The sequence below is a fragment of the Atheta coriaria genome, unplaced genomic scaffold (genome assembly GCF_025399875.1).
Source record: "Atheta coriaria isolate IRGN ID8LTWV9N9 unplaced genomic scaffold, Caltech_Dcor_3.1 hic_scaffold_1_pilon, whole genome shotgun sequence".
In the NCBI taxonomy this organism is placed as follows: domain Eukaryota; kingdom Metazoa; phylum Arthropoda; class Insecta; order Coleoptera; family Staphylinidae; genus Dalotia; species Dalotia coriaria.
The window spans coordinates 5,680,258-5,704,790 of record NW_027045443.1 but is presented as its reverse complement, the minus strand read 5'-3'; the positions used below and the strand labels follow the sequence as shown (position 1 = coordinate 5,704,790).

At 39.0% G+C, this 24,533-nt stretch overlaps 1 protein-coding gene across 1 annotated transcript; it reads right to left on the bottom strand.

The window, feature by feature from the left end:
• On the bottom strand, positions 1-22,995 carry LOC135794274 (uncharacterized). Its single transcript, XM_065305488.1, has 7 exons — positions 22,594-22,995; positions 16,057-16,147; positions 5,666-5,880; positions 3,722-3,857; positions 3,466-3,599; positions 3,074-3,290; positions 1-2,985 (listed from the first exon to the last, which is right to left on the bottom strand). Exons 2-7 carry the CDS (start codon positions 16,109-16,111, stop codon positions 2,792-2,794), a joined length of 951 nt encoding a protein of 316 aa, XP_065161560.1. The 5' UTR covers positions 16,112-16,147; positions 22,594-22,995; the 3' UTR covers positions 1-2,791.
• Positions 22,996-24,533: the final 1,538 nt, after the last annotated feature.

Genomic DNA, 24,533 nt, shown 5'->3' with positions numbered 1-24,533 from the left:
TAACATAAACATAGTACATACATATATTTCTTCATCATATAATGTTACATTTAAAAAACATATTCATACATATTACAAAGTTACAACATATTCAACACAGGTCAACTATGTTTTTCACGCTGCCATCTCACAGTCGAAATGAAATCACAAATTGAATTATTCACTAATTCTCGAATTTTGAGACATGAGTTTGATATCTTGTACATAAGAAAACCAGCAGTGTTTAACCTCGTCGTTTTCTCGTCCTGAATCAACGGAACGGGAAATTACCGTTTACAATATTAGTTTTGACTCTTATATTTAGCTGACATATACACGTACTTCTATAATTACCTATGTCATTTTTAACATTCCTCCGGTCCTTCGAGTGCTACTTATCACATACTCCGCCAACTTGCATGCACATGACGCTCGCCTGCGACCGGCGTTCATTAATTCATCAATGCGCTCGCCTTCCTTTTTGCCAGCAAGTGGTACCTAATTAGGCTACGAAGTCTTTCGATTTGCTCCAACGTGCTGGTTCGCATCGTCCACGTCGGTGTGACTGCCACTCGTGCGATTTGCCCTACATTTTACGTTTAATTACAGTATTCATATTGTATAATATTCATAATTTTAAGGTTTGTTTTAAAGCAAGTTATTGTCAATACTACGAGCTGTTTCTTCTGGGCGGTTATCGTTCTTTTTTTGCCAGTTGAATGCGTCTTTATGCGAATGCGTCTTATTAGATATAAGTTTGAATTTGAGCACTTGGCGAAGGCTCATTGGTCGATAGCAATCATTTTTATACAATCTTACAGAAAATTAACTTTTCGAACAATTCTTTTATTGCATAGAGACGGTTCGCCAAATAATTAGCAAGAAAAAAATTATTATTAAAGATTGTAGCTTTTTTGTATGATTTTTTTATATTTCAATCAAAAAATTACATTAAATAATAATTAATTATTAACGTACTTTTCTGCTGTTTGAGACCTCATTCGCATAAAGTTATTCGCCGTTTTTTTCCAAGTGCAATTTCAGTTTCATTGTCAATTTTTAAAATACACGCCTTCATGGGCCGTCGTTCCGTAGTTTGGGATAAATTGGTTTTCATGCGACGACGAAAACGTTAAATTTAGTTGCGATTATAGTAATCTACATGTAGATGGAATTCTAGTGGAGATAACGCGCTCGAAGTGACAATTTGTGTTTTGCTCCCGTCGTAAATGCTTGCAGTTTACAGCGATCTTGTTTGTTTCCTGCTTGTTTTTCATGTGTAAATTCTGCAAAGTGTGCTGCGCATTGCTGACGCATGCCGACTAGAGTTAAGTCATTAATGCTAAGTTTGTTAAAATAGCGACTTTGTTTTGTTTAAGGAAGACATCGTTGGGCATATTCAGCGTATGCAGTTTGCAACTGAACCGCGTAATCCGGTTGCTACAGAGCATGGAACTGTTGCTACGTCGAAATTTCGATCAATCGGGTCTAACTAATTGTTCGCGGTTTGGTTGGATAAGTTCGGTTCGTTCAGGCCATGTTTTTGTAAACAGTTTCCGTTTGTTTAATCAAATCTACATTACGTTGCGGTTCAGGGTGCTTACCGAGTTTCTGAGGGCTTTATTGAACGTTAGTTATTCACATGGAGTATGCAAATGCGAAAATTTCCAGCCGAAACGAAGTTTTCTCTCTGATAGCAAGTACGAAAGTGTAGAAAATTTAGTGATTGGGCTGCTTTCGGAAGTGGCGCAATCCGAAAACGCTACGAAAGAAATCAGTTTATGCCTGTCAGCACCCGTAACGATCGTTTGTGCTACTCGTTCCATTCTATCTAATTTTTCATTACTTTTCTCTACATTTTTAAAGTGGGAATCGTTAAAATCATGTACGAATACATTTCAGTCAGAAAATACGTAGTTTTGCTATTGATTCCTAAATCGAATCGAAATCGAAAATAGCTCAAAACAGCTTTTATGTAAAAAAAAACGTGTAGGTACGCGTCCGGTGCGCAGAGAAACTGATTGACCTGTTTGCGGCTTGAGTGTGACAAGTTCCACAAACCATAGATTTATCATTCAAAACCAGCGGCAGCGTTTAAACTTCGACCGGAAAACTGAAATCGAAACAATGCCTATAACAATGGAAACAATTAATGTCACCAGCAGCCGCCAACAAACAAACCTTTTCAGAAGTGTTAGTAAGTTTTAGTAAAGCTTTCATAGTACTTTAAATATTAATTTTTCGAGTTTTTGCAATAGGATGATTTAGTCAAAAATTTATTTTCAAACACTAATTGACACAATTTTTCATATTGACAATTTCGTAATAATTTTTTTTAAGTCCGCGTTTCTTGTTGAATCTTGTTGTATGGGCAATAGCAGAATACATTTTCCAATTACATTAGCTTCGAGTTGAGAGTCGAGGATACCCTGATGCACTATAATTTTCCGTGATTACTGCTGACACCAGCCGCACATTATGAATGTAGATAGGTATTTATGTGTAAAGAATAATTCGCATCACGCTCCGAAAGCATAGTCAAAGCGCACACCGTTACATGCATATTACTTAGAGTAGAAGCATATACGCGACCGGGAAAAGTCGCCGGCGATTTGAAACAATGTAGTTAAGCACACACACGTTACACGTTCGGCAGCGTAGTATATTGAATCAGTTTGGCGGTCTGCTGGGATCCCTCCCACCGCCGATCGTAAACAGCAAACATCCATCAAATTTAAACTTAACAATATTCTCATCGCGGAAAATCGCAGCTCTCGCCGGCGCAAAGTTCAATCAGTTCTTTGTCTGCAGTTTAGACACAAACTCGCACGTCCGCTGGCTGAATTCGGGCGAGGACCAGGACGAGCGTGAATAGCAAGAGGAACCCGATCGGTGCCGGCGCGGCGTGTGCGTTCGTCGGCGCCTGGTTCGATGTGCTGCTCTCCATCACGTTGCTCTCCTCGGCGGATATGATTTCGGCCGGCATTTCGGTCATCACAACTTCGACTGCAAATTTAATTGCGCGATTGTTTAATAATTGCGCATAGTTTCGGCGGCGGATTGTGGCCGCTATGCCAGCTATGCGGCAACTTACTGCGAACGGAGTGGCGGCGCTCGTCGGCGTAGCGCTCGTTGGGGCTGACATAGCCGGGAATCGTCGACATGCATGTTAGCCAGAGCTCGCCGTTGCCGCCGGCGTGCAGCTCCGACACTTGGATGGTGAGCTGTTTCATCGCTGGCGCACGTTGCTCGAAGTACCCATGTCCGTTGAGGCGACCGTTCGAGAAGGACCTCGTCAACATCTCGTCCACCTTCAGACACATAAAGCATCAAATTGTTATAGCATGATATAATTTAGAAAAACGGTATGAGAGTTTTTTTTAAAGTTATCTTGACGTCAATATCCCAAAATTATGTAATGTAGGCAATTAGAACGTGGGCTGTGACTAAGTGTGTAGGTGGGTTTGGAGCGAGCCCTAATTATACCTTTTCGCCGTTGATCAACCAGGTGATGTGCGGAGGCGGTCGGGCCGCCGCCGTCGTGCAATTCGCTTGCAGGACATCGCCCACCTCGTAGGTGGTTTTGTCAAATGTTATCGTGGGGTCTCGATTCTGTGGTTCTGCAATAATCAAACAAATCGCGGATATCGATCGGTTGCAGTTCGCACGTGCCGTTTCATTAGCACCTCGGCTAACTACTTCAAATTATCATGTGGATGTGAATGCGAGAAGTAATACGTACCGATGACATTGAGTGTGACCATCTCTGAGTCCTTGCTAAAAATCGGCGTCTCCATGGACACGCCGCACGAGTACGACCCGGATGCGGCAAAATCTAATCTTGCGAGTTCAATTTGCCGCTCGTTGCTGTTCGTTTTCTGCAAAAAAAAAGCATACAGACACCAATGAAGTGAAATCATCGTGTGCGCGCACGCGGCCCTTATGCAACCAACAGTGCATTGCCGTCTGACCTTTGCATTTCGACTTGAATTCAATAATGCAATCGGCCATCCGATGCGCGATAGTCGCAAATCGGCAACTCTCGGCGAAACTTCCCGCCCAAGTCTGCGATCCGAGGTCGCAGCTTAAAGCTAAACGAGCAAAGAGTTGTTTGTAAAGGGGGCAATTAGGTGTAATCAAAGTTTGAACGGGCAGTTTCATTTTCCAACTTAGGTTGCCGCCGAGCGGTGCTGAAGTGAGCGCGCCGCGAGTGTGTGCGCCACTCCTCGCGCCGCTTCCGTGCGCTCTCGTCTACATATAATGAGAATGTAGCGCCGTCAGCCACTAGTCACGTATCTAAAGCCGTGCAATTTATCCTTGCGCTTCCCATAATACCCGCACAGTCGGCCGCCAGTTGGGAGCTACTCACTCACGCCGCGCTCAGCTAACTTGCGCTGAGTCGTCCTGAGCGTCCTGAGCCTTTTGTTTTCCGTGCTGCACAACTTCGAGATGGTGCCACGTCGTGGCCGAGAGTGGGATGCATTTAGAAACCAGTTAGTTCGACTTCATCTCGCGTCGCTTTTGATGATGATCGACGATAAGGGCGCGCTCGCGCGACTTGTACATACAAATATATCACCCACAAGATGCTAAAAGATGATCTGCTTAATTTGTACCAACACTAAATTTTGGTAATTTATGTATCGAGGAGACAAATATTGTTTGATGTTTTGCGCTTGTTGTACATATTTTATATATGTCTACCTGTTTCCAGGAATAATCGCGTTTAGGCTATTGACCGATGAGAAAATTTCCATTAATTGATAAAACTCAAAAGAATATTCTTGCAATTATTTCAACATAAAAGTAAAGTACAAACAACAGCAGACGATATTCAAAAATTCCGATATATCCACTATTCTGCGAAAAAGGTGAATTTTTATAGAAAATTTCGTGAAGTACAAATTTTGCCCGACCTATTTTTTTTTATTAGAACTAACCATTTGATTTGGTTCCAGAATGGAAAAGTAGTACAGTTCGAATGGAAAACAATGAATTACATATAGGCATGAGTGAAATACACGCACAACAAGGGAGTTCGTAATTTTGCAGGTATGTACCTAATTCATTGTCCACGCGAAACTATGTACCGTGCTTTATCTACGTTTACACAATTCGATATTTCGTCAAAACAATAAGAGAAAGAGGATCGATGAGAAGCTGAATAACCATTTACGTGATTTTTATACTACTACTCACGAATAAAATGAAAAAAATACAATAAGTCGCTACGAACCATTCAAAACTGTTGCAAACGAATCCAAATTGATACTGCTAACCATCAACAAACAGACTTTAACAATAATTTTATGAAAAAAAGTGAAAAAAAGGCATTGCTTTTTTATCAGATTTAGAAGTCTTTGTATTTCGCCAGTTTCTCGACGGTTTTTAGACACAAAAATTATTACTTGAAACACGGACTGCCATGACCGTGACTAAAGTAGTTTACTCACGGATTTCGTACAAAAAAAGAACAGAAAATGAATTTTTGTTTTCTAAATTTTTGTAGGATATTTATAATCGTAGGCTCTCTTAAAAATCACACATCTATGTAACATAGTTGGCTTTATAACACGACTTTGAAAAGATTTTACGGCTCTAGCAGGTGGGTAAAGCAATCGTCTATCTCTCAGTGAGTTAGTATGAACTGAGCAAACTGTAATTTGCATAGGTTTGTTTTACGTACATTGAGCTCGGCGCCGGGCATTGGAAAGTAGCGAAAGGGCGGCTTCCTGTCCTTGATGTACTGAAAGATTTTTGCGCCGGCCTTCTGCCACTCGACTTTGTACAGCTGCTCGGGTGTCACGCTGTGTTCGCATTTTAAAACGACGCTGCCACCACGGATAGCGTACCGCGGCATTATCAGTTCCAGCCGGTCGATATTCCCCATGCAACTGCAACCTGCAACCAGAATGCATACACATCTTGTCATTATTTATCTTTTACTATGTTTACATTGTCGAGAGCGCGCAGGAATTACTCGCTGATAACGCAGCGACGCTTGACGATATCAGCTCGGTGTTCACCCGCATTCCTACAAGTTCTTCGTTTAATTGGAACAGCATTATGCCATTACGGTAAATGGTTCGGCGCGGTATTCGAAAACGATTGACAAACAAGCGCGGCGTGTGAAGCGCTTGGTGGAGGCGCCGGGCCGCATCGTCTTCGGCACGAAATTTGAGCAATTTCCGGCACAATTTATTCGCGCCGATAGGCCCATTTGTCGGCGAACGTGTAATTTCGCTTCGCGCCACACTCGGTCGGAAGGGTGCGCCACGATGTGTGCGATGCGGCTTCGCTCGTATCTGGGTTAATTACACGATTGACGGCGCTACGCGCTCGCTGCATGCGCTGATAAAAATGTGTATTATAACGCGCGAAGGTGCGATGGGTTTGATGTTCTGTTGCACTGATATTAATTACATTAGCGACGTCGTTCAAACGTCAATATCGTGTAATGCAGCGCGAATAAGCGCCTGGTGTATCATCAACATTGGCATTTTGTTGGTGTAGCACTCGCTCAATGGCATAAATACCCCAATGGATTTAGCTTTTATGTGCGAGGAAGAAACATTTCCGAGTTGTTTATTCAATATATGTGGATGGCATTAGCGTTAAACGAAACCTTCGACTATTGGACGCGCGAGTCACGCGTTAATGTATCATGTATCACTCGAAAAGCGAAAACATTGCTCTAATTAAAATAATTTACGAACACAAGCGGAAATATATTACATTATTGTTGCTTTTTTTTGTTTGCATTAACACCGTCGTTAATAATTCAACACGCCGTACCGCCAGTATTATGATAGATTGCAATTAAACGTAATTAAGTCCTCTGGCAAACAGCAGAAGACCGAGTACGGTAAATAGTCGTAAACAATTGAACATATCATCGCGGTCATTAATTTGATTATTGTTATTATAATCCGATGCGCGGAGTGCGATGACTTTGAGTATCGGCGGACACTTGAAACGCTCAAAATAATTGAAAACGTATCGATTACAGAAGAGCTTTGCCCGCCCGCTGGACCTTTTGGCTCTCGTGCCAATGTGAACGCAAACTAGATTATTAGATTACGAGTACAAAATGTGTGCTGCGGTTTATAAATAGAAGTTAGTTAGAGGCCAGTTGTAATGTGAAGCTATTTGCATTTCAACATAATTAATATTAATGGTATCAGCGAATATTTAAATTACAGACGAGCAAGTAAAATAATTTTGTATATTAATATTTAATGATTAAACACGTAATCATGTTGATATCAAATATCATAATATTGTAGAAATTATGAGTTTGGCTTACTAGCCGAATAGCCGAAAAGAGAAATAAAAATATTTAATGTTTTCTCTGTTATCTATTTGTAAAAAAAAACGTGTTATACACCTAAATAATCAAATCTGGTAGTAATAAAATGGATATAACTACTGTTTAAAAAAACATATAATATAGGTAATTTTTAAATGAAATTCCACCTTTAAAGCGTCAGTTTTTCCACGGTTTTGAGACACAAAAAGAGGTAATTTTAACATGACAGTGCGTTATACACGAGTTTTAGTTACGGGATGGACCTTTGCCTACAGTGCAGCATAAACAAGTCAAAGCAGGCGCTGCTGCTTGAGGTATTTCGCAGTAGTGTGCGAGCGAAGTTCGAAGATTTAAAACACAAAAGTTCAAACACAAAAACCTCAACGTGAAAATAGAGTGGAAGTACAATAGCGTAACTATCACGTGGCTAAACGATGTTAAACAACTTTGAACTCCAGTTAAACTCCCATTTAGCCACTTGACACTTCAAATACGAGTATATTATAAAAATACTTAATTATAAACAAATCATACAAGATCTGTGTAACCAAATTCGCTAAACTGAATACTGAAACATGATATCGGTGATTGGGATGTGTCTAAATTCCACGATAAAATTTGTTTATTTCACATGACATTGATATTGCGTTTTGCATTATAAATAAAAAGTTTATATAAAATCGCTGATACGCTGCATTTTTCATATGGGAACGAAGCAAGCTGCTTTTGCATTTTGATTTGTCAAGATGAAATTTCTTTAAAAAATTTCTAATATTTATAAATGTATATAACATGACTTGCCTAGTAGCTTTATATTGGATATATATGATCGGAGCGTATGAATAAAACGTTCCGATATTATTGCACCGTAAATCAACTTCAATATATTACAAATAAAAGATGGATGCCTTCAAAGAAATAGAAACATTTAATATTATTTCATAAGTAGTTGCTGTACCTAAAGGTAATATGAACTGTACTTCGAAATTTGGAGCATTGATGTAGAAGTAATACCTTTTGTATTTAAGCCGTGTTGATGAGATTCGATGTGAAAGTTTTTGAATAAAATGCGTAAGTCTGTTTTCAAATAAACTGGAATTTCTCTGATCATATTGAATGCAATATTGAAAACATTAGAAAATATATTGTGCGCAAGAGAAATCAAATTACAGGTGGCACTAATGGTTCTTTGAAGTTTTCTTTGCATTAAAATCGTAAAAAAACATAAATGTATTTGGGTAAACATTGTATTCCATATATCCAAAATTGAATTACAAAAATTCGCATAATTGCCGTTAACGGATCAGAAACGCAACTCCTATTCCAACGTACATTTCATCCATATTAAAATTTTTTAATTTACACTCCAACTTACTGGCACTGTCGGCGGTGCGAGCTCATCGTGAATGAAATATTGATTCGGATCGACTTATTCCATCCACGTTGTTAAATTACGCCCCTCCTCAAATCAATTTGCATACTGTAGTAGCACTCGATACTCATCGAAATTTATATGCATATGATGTAATCCGCGGGTAGCTTTCGCGCGGATTTGAGGAGTTTTAAAGTATTTATTCGGGGTCTTAAAGGCGCTCTGGGCGCATTGTATATCGGCGCGAAATTTATTACGTTCGTGCCGAACCGGATCGGCAGCGTCGAGAATGCGTGAAGAGCGGCACAGATATCGGCTTTCGAGTGGCGCTTATTTTTTGCTTTATTTCTTGACGCTGCCGGCAAGGAATGCGCATCCTGAGTTCGGCGTTTCGGCAGGCCGACGCGACGTTCGCATGCCCTTCAATCCAATCAAATCCAATATGGATATGCACGCACGAAAGAATTCACTTACGCCTCCGCATTGCTGATGGATACTTTTTTTTTGTTCGGGAACAACGCGTACTATTGTTGCACGAGCAAATGACCTAGTTCAACCGAGTAAACGCTATGTTTTCGCATATTAAAACAAGAATACTGGTTAATCTTTAACAATTGAATTTGGAAATTGGAGTTTTGACCCCACATTGAAAGCACGAGCGGATTTGTGGTGAAATTTGCGTGCTGGAAATCACCCCGGCCAAGACTGACCACATCCGGCGATAAACTTAAATCGTTTTGACCTCAGTGTTGATTTTCGGTAGTCGAAAGCACCGAGCACACGAAAGAAACTACTCCAGCACCCAATCGGAAAAGTAAAGCTCATTTTCCTAGTTTATGTTTACGTTATTATATTAGGTATATTGTGACATGTTGCCTAATTATATATTAGCTACATTTTGACGTATGTATACTAATTGAATTTCTGATATTGAACTCTATATGCTTACGAAAGAAATCCTTATTGAATTTTTTTCCACTCGAGGGGCCGAATTTAACATATCTAGCGTGTACGTATGGGTTCAGCATGGAATTAATTCGATTTGCTTTATTGAATAATGCGGTACGAAATCGGAAAGATATCAGTATTCGTCCGATTGAATATGTTCGCCGATTATCCTACGTCTAAAAACGAAGGCATAGTATGGGTGGACATCGGCGCTGCGATTCGTGTAGGAAAGGTAGAAAAAAAAACACACACACAAATTGATCGTGTTGGCATTTTCGCTTTTCCCATATTGGCATTCAAGCGCACATTTTCTTTTCATTCTCGTAACGTTTTTTTTTCTTCGTGCGCGTCGTTCGTGCCGTTGATGTCTACGGGGGATATTTCCAGCGGCGCGCTCTTTTGTCCCGCAGGATAAAACTCTTCCTGCATGTTCTGCCTACGCGCTCCGCTGGTTCGCGAACGCAAACGCAAGAAGCCCCGGCGACGCTCACCGCCCTCCTGGGATACGCAAGTGGCGTGATAAGATGAAACAATGCACGTTGCATTAATATCATTGCCGCAGTGAAAAACTCAGGCGCAAACATCGCGCCAACTAGCAAACAGCATTAGATTATTTTATTGACTGTTTTTTTGCCACGGAGTGTCTTCGCGTGTAACGCGCTTGTTTTTCGCCCGCCCGCCGCCGGCGTTGGCTTTGCGCAATTTGTCGCCGCGTGCCGAGCGAGAAATGCCCGTGCTTAAAAATACGAACGCGTATGCTCGACGGACGGGTGAAATTGGCGGCTTTGCCGGCGGTGACGCAGTCCTTTGCATTTTTATCGCGAGCATATGTGAAATGTTTGACAGGAAGCATGCGCTCAATTTTCGGAAAAACTCAAAGATGCTTTTGATGCTTTTATACCTTGTCATCAAACCAAGCGGGACAAGTGCGTAAAAAGCGCGTGAGCCACACTTACACTAATGTAAATCAAAATTTAAAAATTTTAAATCAACATTCACAATATCACTGATTCTATAAGATTTAATAAAGTTGTATTATTAGATTATGGTTGAAAACAAGTTCAAAATAAGCAAGACAATGAATTAAGTTTAGTTTAATTACCATTAGCATAAAATAATAAAGCTTCTAGTTAGTAGATTACAATTAAGAAAGCCAAGGTAATATGAAAGGTGTAGGTGTGCGCGCACTTGTGAAAAACGCGCGACATGTGATCGCGTTCGCAATTTATACGAGTGGAACGCCTGTCGCACGTCACGTCCGATCTCTTCTCGCGACGCGTTTACGTGGCGCGGCTTTCGGCGGCGCTGAAAAATGTGCACGCGGCGTGCACCTGTAGGTCCCGCCAGCAGGTATGCATTATGTATGTGTCGCGACGTGCGAAAGAGCGACGTGTAACAGCGCGTTATGAAAATGAGGTCGGCGACAAGACGCTCATACGAATTGCGCTCCTGCGAAGAGTCGCTTGCGAATAAAACAATAATTACTTGTCATTACTTGATGCGCTATAGGAAATTGCGCAGGCTGGAACATCTGTCGATGCAAATGCCATGACAGGCTGAAAGCAATTTGATGATGATTATGTAATTTACAACCGGGCGAAAAGCTACAAGTCGGCCTGGCAATCGTACTCGCGATTATAATAACGATTTGGAGAGAGTCATTTTTGCACAGCACGAACCCCCGCACTATCGCGATGCGAAGGCGCTCGCATAAAGCTGCCAGGGCGACCCCACCGCCCCCGACGGGTTGCATGCCGGCACATGCCACCCCCGCGCGTTGTGCTATCTCTAAGCGGCAATGCGATTATGGACGATTATAAAATTCTCCATAGAGTCAGCAAAAAGTGTACCTACGGTCCGATACACGTGCGTGGGTCCTCCACCAATGAACTTTATTCAGCTAGTGCAAGAAAAAATCCATCGGGATTAGACCTCTGGCGTGCGAAACGAAACGAGGGAAATGAACGAATTCTCAGATTAGCATATATCAAACTGTAATTAAGTGTAATTAATTAAGCGGCATTTGCATAATGTTGCTCGTAATTAGATAAGAAAACGTCGACATTTACGATGGCGTCGTGCGAATGGTCTTGCGGTGCACACTGCGGATCGATGGAATTGATTTGCGTCCCGCAACCACGTGTAGACCTAAATGAGTTATTAACATTCTTATGATTCATAAAAACGCGTGTTTTAGCGAATTAAAACAACGCCGGTTTACATGCTTACGCTGTTATTATAATTATGAACACATGGAAATTAATAAAATATTAACCTATTTTTCCCATTCTATATTATTCCTGTCATATCTGAATAAATAATAATAATATAGCCAGTGAAGCAGGCAACAAAGCAATTTTATCATATTTGTTGAGATCTATGGTGCGTTTGAGATTCGTTCGTGTAGATAAACACTGTCACAACTAAACTATTATCAGACATTAGGACACCACTTTTATTCTATAAATAGAAATATCAAAAAAAAGACTAAGTACGCAAAATAGCTAACACTTTCAGGGGGCGGCAAAATTTTTATCCTTCCACTCGACGCCATTGCAGGGGGCACCACTTGTACGTGTTATTCAATCAACCGTTTAAAATAGAATTGCGTGGTTTGCTGCCCTCTAATGACACAGAATTGACAGTTGGTAGGACATGCAAACAAAACGAAAAAGAAATTAGCTGGACTGAGGAATTTACACCAATCGACAGGCTTAAATTATGTAAACCTTCATTAAAAGAAGAAGCACAAGGAGCAGAAGGATTTGGTGTATAGGCGAGCTTGTAGAAAACACCAACTAAGGTAAACTGGTCAACTTGGCACAGACCAAAAGTAATAGTTACGGCCTTTACTTTATTGACCACCGGAGGGGTATATTCACATCTCTTGGGTGACAATATCAATTATTTTTTTAAATTAATAGAATTTGACTTCTATACAGTTTAAAATAAATTTTGTGTAGCAAATATATATATAAGTAACCAGTTAGAATACGTTATTGAGTTCTGAATTGTAACAATTTCTGTTTTGATAAAATATTCTAAAATCAAAAAAAAAAGTATATAAATGGCATAACTTATTGTTATTGGAAATCAGCAAGGTATTTCCTCAGTTATTATGACGTCACAATAGGTTTAACAGCATATTCAGTATCAAATGGCTAAACGGAAGCTTTAATCACAGCCGTCAATGTTTAAAGTACCACCTTTTGTGTCTCAAAACCATGGAAAACTGGCACTTTATAGGTGAAAGTAAAAAAATAAAAATTTATAACACTTTATGCATTATTTAAAACGCTACATTTTTTATACTCCAGCAAAAAATCTAATTAACTTTAATTAGCTGTCAGTTAACAAAATACACAATAACAGTAAAAGTTGTAACAAGTTGTGATACTCATTAAGAAACAAACCCAATAAAATATAAAAGTAGTACCAGAAATCTATAATAATATCAACAGTAGTGTGTAAGAAATAAAAATCAAAGAAATGTATTAAGAAATTTACATTTGTTTATATGATTAATATGCACAAAGTACAATGCAGAATGATAAATTATTGCACGGGAATGTGCATATTGCATGAGCTCAAATGCTTTTAAAGTTTTTGACAAATATTTACAACTTAAAAAATGCGCTTCACTCTGTAAGCAGTATAAACATACGCGTTCAAAACTTGTACCCTAACTCAACCGGTAAAGCTTTTACATTTATGAACTTTAGAGTTTATAATAATAGTTAGTGCTGTACAAGGTAAAAATATATACGGTAAAGACTGGTAAATTGCAAGGACAAAGTTTGCGGAGGTAGCTATTATTTATTTGCAAACCTATACACACATAATGGGCTTGTTTTTAAACATTCTTTTTCTACTTTCACCTATAAAGCGCCAGTTTTTCTACGGTTTTGAGACACAAAAAGTGGTACTTTAAACACGGACGCTCAAGGTCGTGACTAAAGTAATTTAGTCACGGTTATTATCAACGGAGCGGAACCTAAACGTGCAAATCGAGTGAATGTAGAAAAAATAACGCAAGCATCACGTGGCTAAACATTTTTAAACACTCGCTACGCTCACTCTCAATCAATCTCGTGAGTAAAGCCCCCGTTTAGCCACCTGATACATAATATACTATTTCAGTGCCAAGGTTATTTAAAACGAACAACACGTTCCAACCGCAATATACGACAGTTCCTTGTCCTTTATTTTAAGACACTAGGTGTTAAAGGTTTTGATATCGATCATTAACTAAAATTGCTTTGCAAACAAAAAGATCACAAATTGAACCAGCGGGCTTTTTGACACGCAGGTGAATTCGTCGAATGGTCGAAACATGAAAAATGTTTTAACAAGTCAAAAATAGACACATTACGGCACGGCACGTTAGCTCCGCTGAGTTATTACCAACAAAGCGAACAATAATGTTGTTCGGAAGGTTCGGAGGTACGATCAATTATTTTTCATGTTACTACACGTCGCCCATACGCCGCAAGTTGGCAAACACGAAAAGAAGTCGTTTCACGCATCGCATTTGCGTTCCACACTGTGTTTTGCACTTTTCTTCGTTTCCAGCGCAGTTGCGCTGCTTTTCGGGTTTACAGGCGCAGTTTACAGTTTACACAATTAGTCAGTTACTCACCTAACACGCCACACCACGCCGCACCGGAGCGATTGCGGTAAACGGTCTTATCACACATTATCATAATAACGTGCGCCAGATTTCCACCCCCGCTTGACATTCTTGCATGCATTCGGCTGCACCGGCGGGCGCGCCATGCTCGCGTTTTGATAATGACACTTTGATAATGCTTGTGATTACTTTAACATAAACGTTAGATAAAAATGCAAACGTGCGCAAACATGAAATTCAAATTTACATTCCAGCAACATGCATGACTATTTAACATTAGCGCAACCAATGTGAGCTTTTCACATCTGCCTGACAAATCTGAAAATCTGGCGTTTCGTCTGACTGCACTTTAGATTTATACCAACATTTTATCGATGTTTGTTACATTGCAACTCATTACACGTTGCACAGTTCACTCCGGTTGTTGTTATATTTTTTATTTTAGTTCAGCGCGAGTCGTAATTTTAGTTGGTAGCTTGTAGTGGCTAGTTATAGGTAAATAGGTGGGTGGTGATTAATGTTTATTCATATTCACATGTGCACAGTTCTTATTCTGGACTTTCTTGATTTTCTGTTTTCCACGTCTTGGATTCGAGTTTTGTTTAACATTTGATGATATCGCACAGTTAATGGGTTTCCGCTGTAATTGTAGAGATTTAATAGGTTTTAATAGACGTCGCCGGAGTTCGGGAGCGCGTTGCGTTTTATCCTCGTCGAAATCAGCGCCAAAAAACGTAATTTTTTCTCTCGTGTCTCGTGCATGTCTGCACGTTTGTAGTTTATAGTGCTCGGCAGCTACAGCTATGATAAGCATAACATGCGCCACTCGGTGTTCTCGAGGCGTTTCGTTTTCGTACGCTTTTTAAAACGAGCCCATAGAGTGTTGTACGACATGCTAAAACATGTTACACTCAGGGCGTTTCGTGCTTGCCGTGCATGTAGGGTACCAACACGTACGCAAAGAATATTAATGTCCATTTCCGGATTTTTATGTGCACGTGAAAGAAAAATTTATTACCTAATTGAATATTCTCGCATCTCTACTGAAAATTGCCCTTTGCATAAACAACCCATGCGTGTGGTCGGTTAGAGTGCTGGGAGCATTTATTCATAGTTAATGCACCTCCGCGTAATTATCATGAAAGCTTAAAGAATCGACGCATTTCAAGATTCAACCGGTGTGTAATTAATTGCAACCGTCTCGTGCGTGCGCGAGACGCCTGCTGGCAAGACGCCCGAATACAATGGTTTATTCAGGTGTCGATGAGTTCATGAATGGCGAATGCAGCCGCAGCGTTGACTCTATCGATTGGCAAGTGGTGTGTGCATTCTTCAGTGAAGGCGCGAGATTGCTTCTAATTGTGTGGGCGGCGGTTAAAAACGCGCTGCCCGCTACTTGAAAAAGTGCCTGAATGGTCGTCGCGGACGTAACCACGCAACACGTACACGAAGTGCCCTTCAACACAAGCACTTACACTCATGTCCGGGACAAAGTTTTGGCCCTCGAAAGAGGCCGGCGGGTTAGAGGGTTTGGAAACGTCGCGCGGGCTTTGTTCGCGCGAGAGCGCGTTTAAGTTTCGAGTGCGTGAAAAGGGTTTCGCGCGCGCGCGCGCGCGTGTGTTTTATGCAGCGCGTCAACATCGAAAACTACAAGTGCACATTTGATTTATACATATTTTATGCCCGCACCTTCGGCAACTTCGCACTCGGCCCGGTGCCGAAAGTTTCGTCGTTACGCAAATGTATCGTAAAACTTGCACCGCAGCAATGCGCGCGCCAGAAACCAGGCACAATTTGTACACCTCGCAGAAGACTTACCCAGGACGACGATGTACACGTATGCGAACTTGATTCCTTGCTCAATTGAACGCATTTTCGTCTTTTCATTATTGTATCAATTGAGAGACATCTGCAACAAAAAAAAAGTTAAGTATACTAGGTATTTATGTAATAAAAATAAATTGCTCAATGTTTTGCTAAGCGCAAAACTCGAGGATAACTAGACCAATCCGGAAAATTTTTTGAAAGTACAAATTTCTTTATGTGCGTTAATCCATGAGGAATAAACGTAATAAAAAATGAAAGCTCTAAAGCTATTTGTCAAGCGTAAAAAAATTGATAAAAAGAGTTTTGATTAAAAATTTGAAATCGTTGTTATGATCGCAATCAATATTTAACCAAGATTATTGCTTTATAGATGCATGATAGTTAATAATTACCAAAGGTGCAAATGACAGTTGTATTCATGTATTTATTGCTTGCCTGTGATGCAATGTATAACAAATTTAAAACACACCGCAGAAAAAAATATGTTTTTTTAACTGTACGCAGTTACAGTTTAGCTATGCATGCGTAAACTGGGAAAAATAAACTTTTTTTTTATATTATACAAAATCCAACAATAACGTTGCAAATAAATACATCCCACCCAATTTTTCTTTTATTTCTTTAAAGATGATTCAAGGTTGTGAGAATATGGGGTTGCAGGCTTGGACGCAAACAACCGGCTTGCGAACAGCAGCGCATGATGCCAAATCCGCGCAGCCGGTATTCCCTCGGGCGTTTGATTGTTTTCTACATTACATCCAATATCCCGGACCAAGCAGCAACTTATTTATTGTTCCACCGCTCGTCGCTTGTTTCGCTCACGGCTTCACGGCGCGCATACATTACGCCAACGCTCGGAAAGACACACATCCGCACGGCTCGCGGTTACATACGTTCACCTAGTTTACTACACTCTTCCTTCATATTTAAAACATCCTCCAAGGCACAAAATAATATCATCGCAATACGTCAAGGCTGGCGCGTACAGATTCCTGGAAGCAAGGAAAATCGCGTGCCGATATTGACTCGGAGCTAGTTTCTAGTTGGCTGCTTCAGTCACGCGGAAGAATTGAAAGGGCTTAAAAAATGTGTCGCAAGTTTTCGAATAGCGGAGCTGCTGGACGTGTTTACTCGTCGACGCATTGTCGACGCACGCATTTCGGTTGTTGAGAGGAACGTGCCCGCAAGGAATCCGCCCTCCGCCTTTATATTTTTGCGCGGGCTGAATTATTACGGCAAGGGGACGCGGCGAATGTTAAATATTTATACAAAGGTCGTAATATTTTAGCCCCCATGCATGCGGCCAAGTTTTTCTATACGTGAAATATTTATCCGGCGAATTTTGTAACGAATTTATATGAGAACGCGCGCGCCGCGAGCTGCGAGCTGCGTTTCGTCGAGAAATGTTGAAAATACGCGTAATGCTTTCTCGCAAGGAGTTCCGGCTCCACCTTTACGCCGTGGCATTGTATGCAAAATAGAAAATAAAGACGGCATAAATATATTAGCGATGAAATTGCTCGCTAACAACAAGATACACGGCAGTGCATGTAAACATCTTAAAAAGTAAAACATTTTACGATGTGCAGTGCTGGTAAGTTAGAGACACGTGGCTGAAACAAAGAGGCTACAATGTTAATCAGCTTTACTGGGGTAAATGCTACTAGCAGCCATTGTTTTTCTACTGCATATACAAATTCTATAAAGATCTAAAGAATTGATTACATTTTAAAGCTTAGAAAACGAAAAAAATATTTTTTTGTAATTTTATCAGAAAATCACAGCTTTCATATGTGACGTTAAATGAAATTGCAATTGCCTTTCATATTTATAGATATGTATCCTACAAATTCAATACTCAAGATGGAACTCAACTGCTCGCAGTCGCAATCGACGAGATTGGTTACGTTAAATCATCATGCGGCAAAAAAGGGAACCAAAAAAAAAAAAAGAATCGCGATTATTCACTCGTGCATAAATTTCGTGTGCAAACGCAACTCGCGAACAAACGGAATATCTGAATGCATAATTAATTCGTCGAGCGCGCAATTTTCTTGACTTGAGCAGAGCAATAAACGTTTCGAGACTACTCCTGGGCTATGACCACCGTCATTATCAATGCGGCACCCGAAGAGTGGTCCGACACTCGTATCTTCGCATCCTCCGGCGCCGTGCGCTTAATCTCGCCGTCCATGGCCGCAAATGATGTTAATTAACATATTTATTGATTTTCAGCTGTGTGCCGCGCGCGAGTTCTGTGCAAACAAAATCAAAATGCAAGACGACTCAGCAGGACTCAGCGTGGAAAACAAGTGGGAGCAGTCGCTGGATGAAACAATATTGTCATTGAGGTTAATCAGGCGCTTGGTGATCGTTGTACGGGCGTTTTTGCGGCTTACCACGTGCCGTGGTGGTATCATTACTCCGCCGGTACGTGTAAGTTGGTATTACGCGCCACTAAGTTATTGTTATTTATTATTCCTGCAATGGAACATAAAAAATAGAACGTTATATTCACGACGCGCGGTTGATTACAGCAATTGAATATAATTTCATATTTATAAGGAGCGGATCGATTTTGGATCGCGCAATGTTAGTGTCAACGTGTTTTCCGTTTGCTTCAGGAAGTGATACTTACTTCATTTACATGTTTTGCCCTTTGTGAAGTGGATATTTATGGCCGACATTTATTTAATTTGTATTTAATGAGTTTTTTAATGGTGGCATGCAGGCTTTGTAGCATTTTTCAATTATATGGAAAAAACAGAATAAGTGGTTGGTTTTATAAAATAGGAAGCAAAAGTCTAGCATTGCAACCAAACCTGGGCTTATAGAGTATTTCAATATTTTTATGTCCATTGTAAAGTATTTTTTGTTAAAAATATTTTAAAGACAAATGCAATTAACTTGAAATAAATTTATCTATTTTTAGAACATTTTTGGTGCAAATTACGCATTTTTAATAATTACAAACAGTATTTTATTGTTAACATAAATGTAATAGTAAAGTCATTCTCATGTGAGCATAGATACAAACAGTCACCAATCTTTTTTTATATTTTTTTGTGTTTTAAAATTAAATCAATTTTTATTTCATATTTTGCATTCATCCGTTCTTATTTCGTAAATTTCGTACATTTCATAAATTGAACTTAACCAAACTCTTCCAATATTAATTTCGTTGAGCATACTTCCAACCAATGAAGTTTTGAATATATGGCGGAATATATGGGTTCTATGCACAAAGAAAAATAGTGTACTGTGTGCGTTGGCCGGAAAATTAAATTTAGGCGCATGCGCTGACCGTCCGTTGTATTTGAAGTTCCAATTAAATTTCGTGTCGATAATTATGTTGATTTAAGCCTATTATGTAAGGCATTGTTATTAAATGTTTTAATATATTTTGCCCTAAAAACACTATGGGGAATTACTTATACAGGACGTGCAACGAAGGAGACAACGTGAGAAAAGAAATTTTATATTGCATTAAAATGACAAAGATATCGTTTTTTATCGAAAATGATAATTCGTACCATACTGCTGGGTCACTCTTCACCCATTAATAAACAAGTATTTAATCAACAAAGTTTAACGGGTCTTTTATAGATAAATTTTAGAGGAGCAGCATTTGACCTAAAGTTTAATTTCAGTTAGAAAAATAGCCCGGAAAAGTAAAGTTTACTTTGTGTGCAGATGCGCGTAAAAAGTTTTAAAGTTTATAATTAGAACGCTTAAACTTTAAAAATATAAAGAAAACTAAAGAGTAATAAAACTATCTCAACATCGTAAGTTATAAATATGACAGAGCAATTCAATTTGTTTATAATAGCAGCGAAGAATTTTGACATATGATGTGTTGGGTGTGTTTTCAACCCTTTTCCGCCCTCAACATATTATATATTAACAAAACTAATAGCGGAGATTATATAACATTATAAATTGTTTTGCCATACGACAAATCATACATTCATGCGTAATGATAATAACACCACATGTTATTCCGAAGTAAATAATCATTTCCTGCGCCACAAACATAGTCGATTCGCGGGTAGTGTGCCTACGCATGGAATATTTATTAATGGAAGCAAAGGCAAGTGACTAAAAATAAATAAAATAATTTTGACGAACTTATGATATTTATAATTCAAATACACGTAATTTTCATTGTTTCATGCTAAAAACTGTTTGATTCGGAAGAAAAAATAGAAGTATAATAACAAAATCATACAAAAAATTCTTGCTTCATTGTATTAACTAAATTTTAAATTATTCCAACTACAAAATCGATTAACTTATCTATCATATTGTAATTAATACGTTTTTGCTATTCGTATATATATATAATATACGAATATTCGCAATAAATGAACTTATAATACATGATACAATCGTTTTTAGTATATTTTGTGCCATTATTTCAACAATATTGTTTTCGTTACTATCAGTATTTTGACCAAAAATAACATATTCATAATATGTATCACTTTATCTTTCATGTTGCATAATATTCCATATGAATAGGTGGACATTACTGTGGATACAAACGAAGCGAAAATAATAAAATTTGACACCACAGAAATGAGCACACTATATCTTATTTTCAACTATTTGGTAAATTTTATATTTCAACACTAGACACTCGCTTTTATAAAATCTTGTAGGTTAATAATTTATCAATGTAAAAGTAATGATTTTCAATATATATTAATATACTATGCAAATAAGAAAAGTAATTGAAATGTGTTTCTTTACAATAAGTAAATAAGTTATATGAATTACGAATGTATTGGGCTTTCTACGAGAAAGGTGTAAAAGCTGCCAATCATGAAATTAAATATTCTATTTTTAACGTGTATTTTTCTTCAACTTATAAAATGTTTTCTGTGCTGCGCATTTCCGCCTAGTTTGGCATGTTATCTTTTTCTTATTTAAATGAAATTTTAAATGTAATATAATAGAAGTATAGGAATTAGGAAAATTACCAGTACCATTTGCAACACTAATCAGACATTAATTAAAAAAAAATCCAAATGACATGTCAACTTAAAAACCATAAGTGATTTGTAGAGTGTACATCGTGATATTCATGGCAAAGAATAGTGAAATTGGAAACTAGAATCACGCTTCCCTGGTTAATATGGTCTTGTATATCAATTGTTGATTTAATTTATCAATTTATATTAAACATTTATGAGCTGTCAATTTGTATCGTGATTATCATTTATCATTTGTGTATGAATATTTACTTTGTACGGTCTCAATGTTAAAAATTATCCTGATCAACACAAAAGAAGTATTCAAATCAGTAATTAAAAATTATATGACTGACATAATTATATTTTACTTTCCTTTAATTTTAACACGAACTAGTAAGAAAATATTTAATCAGTTTATACTTTTCTATTGCATATCAAACATCCTCTAATGTTTAGCATGTTGTTGAAAGTTACTAACTGCTATTAACAACACGTCATTAGACTTATAAAAAGCTTTTATGTTTGGCCCCAAGTGTTATTTTACTAATGAGTAACTACAAAAGTAGTGCACTTCAAAGGCAACGTTTATAGGATTCTCGTCACTGGCAACCATACAAATTCTCGCATTACAATACGCCAAAAACCCATCACTAACATAGACGACAAACAAAAGCACCATTTATGCACCACCGGATTCCCGATATTAGCCCAACACGAAAAATGTTTTAACGAGTCAAAAGTAGATATATCGCGTCCGATGTTGCGACCTGTTTGTCTCGCATAGTTATTATAAAGTCATTATAAAGCACACAGAATGTCTTCCTAGTAGTATGATACCGTAATTTTTTCGATAATAACCTTTGCATTTCTAAACCGACGCTGAATGCGATAAAAGTGCTGAGCTTGCATGCATTAAAATAAATCCAAATGAATTGCTCAATTAAAAAATGCATCCACAGGCGCGTGGGCGATAAAAAATTAAATGCAAAATATTTTACGTGGCGCAACGAAGTTTTATTACCTTGACGTCGGGGCGGCGCCGTTTAGTTTTGTTATTTTTGATTGTCGAATATGTGCAGAACGTGAAATATTTCAAAAAGGTAACGCCGGCATCCGGCTAATACGCATTTGCATAAAGTGTACAACTTCAGATTGCTTTTTGTGCACACTGTGCACCCACACGCGGATGCGGGGCAGCGCACGGAGGACACGGGGGTCACGCCGCCGCCAATTTTCTCGAATGCGCATTAAAATATGCATATTTTAATGCGCTGCCTCGCGAATATAAAGTTAATACTGCCTCCTACGTATTCCCACGTCACGTGTACGTGAGCGTTGGCGAATTAACTGGACGAACGTGGGAGTTGGCACGACAGGGGGCGGCGAGGAATAAAAAAAATATATTTATATATAACTTCAATTGGTTCTGAGAATAGTTTTCGTATAGTTATAATAATACGGCAATGATATTATCAGAAAAGTTGCTCCCCGTGCGGAATATCACGAAACGATGCGACAAGCAACAAGCAACAAGCGCTCAACGCAAACTTACATTGTGTGTTGGTTCTGTGCGGGCGCGTGCAGCTCAATCGAGGGATGTCATATTTACGAGTCCATCGAGTATCGTTTTTCATTCAATTCGCCAGCCAAACGGTTTATCCACCAGTTGATAGCGCTTACACCCACACCGAACTCACCCCGAGTGCTGCACCGAATTGCTTCACCGTGTTACGTAAGGCGCGCGCAACACAGCTTAATTAAATTACTCAAAACAACAATTAAATTTTAATTACTGCCAAACAACAAACCGCCTGCTCATAAAAACTTTCCGCGCGAAATGTTTGACTTTCGAACCGAATAAATACAATCACTCGAAGTTTGCTGAAGTTTGAGGACGCGCACGACTCTTCGCGATTCCAATGCGGTGGCGGTGGCGGCAGCATGCGCGTCGGTGACGGCCTTCCATCAACTGCGAGCGCGGCGCGCAATTCGCGCCCGCTTTGCCGGCGTACCTGTTAACCGCCCCCGTGGTGCGTGCGCGGCGGCCGCGCGCGCGATAAGTGCACTCACTCGCTCTGTGTAGGCACACACCGGGCGCACAGGTGCAAGATTACTGCTACCTTCCTTGACCTTATCGCCATCCGTTTTCTTTTGCGTAAATTAATAATCGGCGGGAGCGCGCAGGATGCGGCGCGAAGATGCCGCCGCCGAAGACGATATCGCATTTCTAATCGAAATCGATTTCATTACCGGACGCTTCGGATTGCGCCCCGTGCGACTCCTATGCTCGTCTGATTGAAAATGAGAAATTGAATTATTGATAAATTAATTAATCCACGGTTATTTCTGGTGTTCCGGATGTCCTGCGAGATCGATGCGCGCCGCTTGCCAATATGTAATTATCACTGGCATGGGTGTTTTCTTGTTTGGTTAAAAAAAAAAGGGTTCGTCGGGTGTGAATTAAATTTAGAAAGACGATTCTGCTATTATAAGAAATTTAACAGCATGTATTTGTATAAATTTAGGTATTTAATGTGAAATTGATCCAGAACACAGTTTTTCATACGCAATTTGAATTTATTTAGTGTGCATACATCATAACCCAACCATTATGTGTTTACATTATAGCAAGACTACGGCAACATTTGCCTACATTGCCCACAATAAAACAAATTTCACAAAAACAGAGAAATGTTAAAAAATAGTCCATCAACAAGCATCAATAACGTAACATACTTTTTTCTACTTCCAGCATTAAATACGATTTAGAGACACTAAAAGTGATGCGTTATACATGGATAGCCAAAGCCGTTACTAAAGTACTTTATCTTACATATTCCAGTAGTGTGCAAGCAAATTTCACAACAAAAGTTCAAATACAAAAACCTCAACGTGGAAATAGAGTGGAAGTGAAAAAGTAGCATAAGCATCACGTGGCTAAACATTGTTAAACACTCGCTAAGCTTGCTCTCAATCATTCTCGTGACAAAAACGCCCGTTAAGCCACGAGATACTCAATATACTATTAGAATCTTCAACTTTTATGTACAACTTCAGAGCTGTGAAACTTGAGTCCAAAGAATGATAAGCTAATCATTTTGTTGTATAAAATAACGAATGGTCAATTAAATGTGTCCCAAATTGACACCAGGAAATATGTAATACACGTAGATACTAATACATTACGTTTTCGTTCGCATTCGACAAAATAACTACCACTTGTTTCACTTATGTGCTTCGTTTTCACTTACCCCACTTCACCACACGATAAACATTACATTATTAGTTTTGAAAGAAAACATGGCATCGTCAAAACTTACCAATTTCATTTCCTTCGGACGCCAGCAGATAAAATTTAAATATTGTATCCTATTTGTTTATTTATTGATGACTGTACAAACCTCGTTAAAATCAACCAGTAAGTTTGTTCAGCACTGTTTGATGTACGGCTATTAATAATTAATTGAGTACTGCCTCGCAATGTCTACATAC

Excerpts from the sequence above, each read along its gene's own strand:
- LOC135794274 (XM_065305488.1), bottom strand. The coding sequence starts at position 16,111 with ATGCGTTCAATTGAGCAAGGAATCAAGTTCGCATACGTGTACATCGTC. Across the intron at positions 3,858-5,665 it reads TGCCCGGCGCCGAGCTCAAT|AAAACGAACAGCAACGAGCG; the intron begins GTACGTAAAACA and ends TTTTTTTTGCAG. Across the intron at positions 3,600-3,721 it reads GGTCACACTCAATGTCATCG|AACCACAGAATCGAGACCCC; the intron begins GTACGTATTACT and ends TGATTATTGCAG.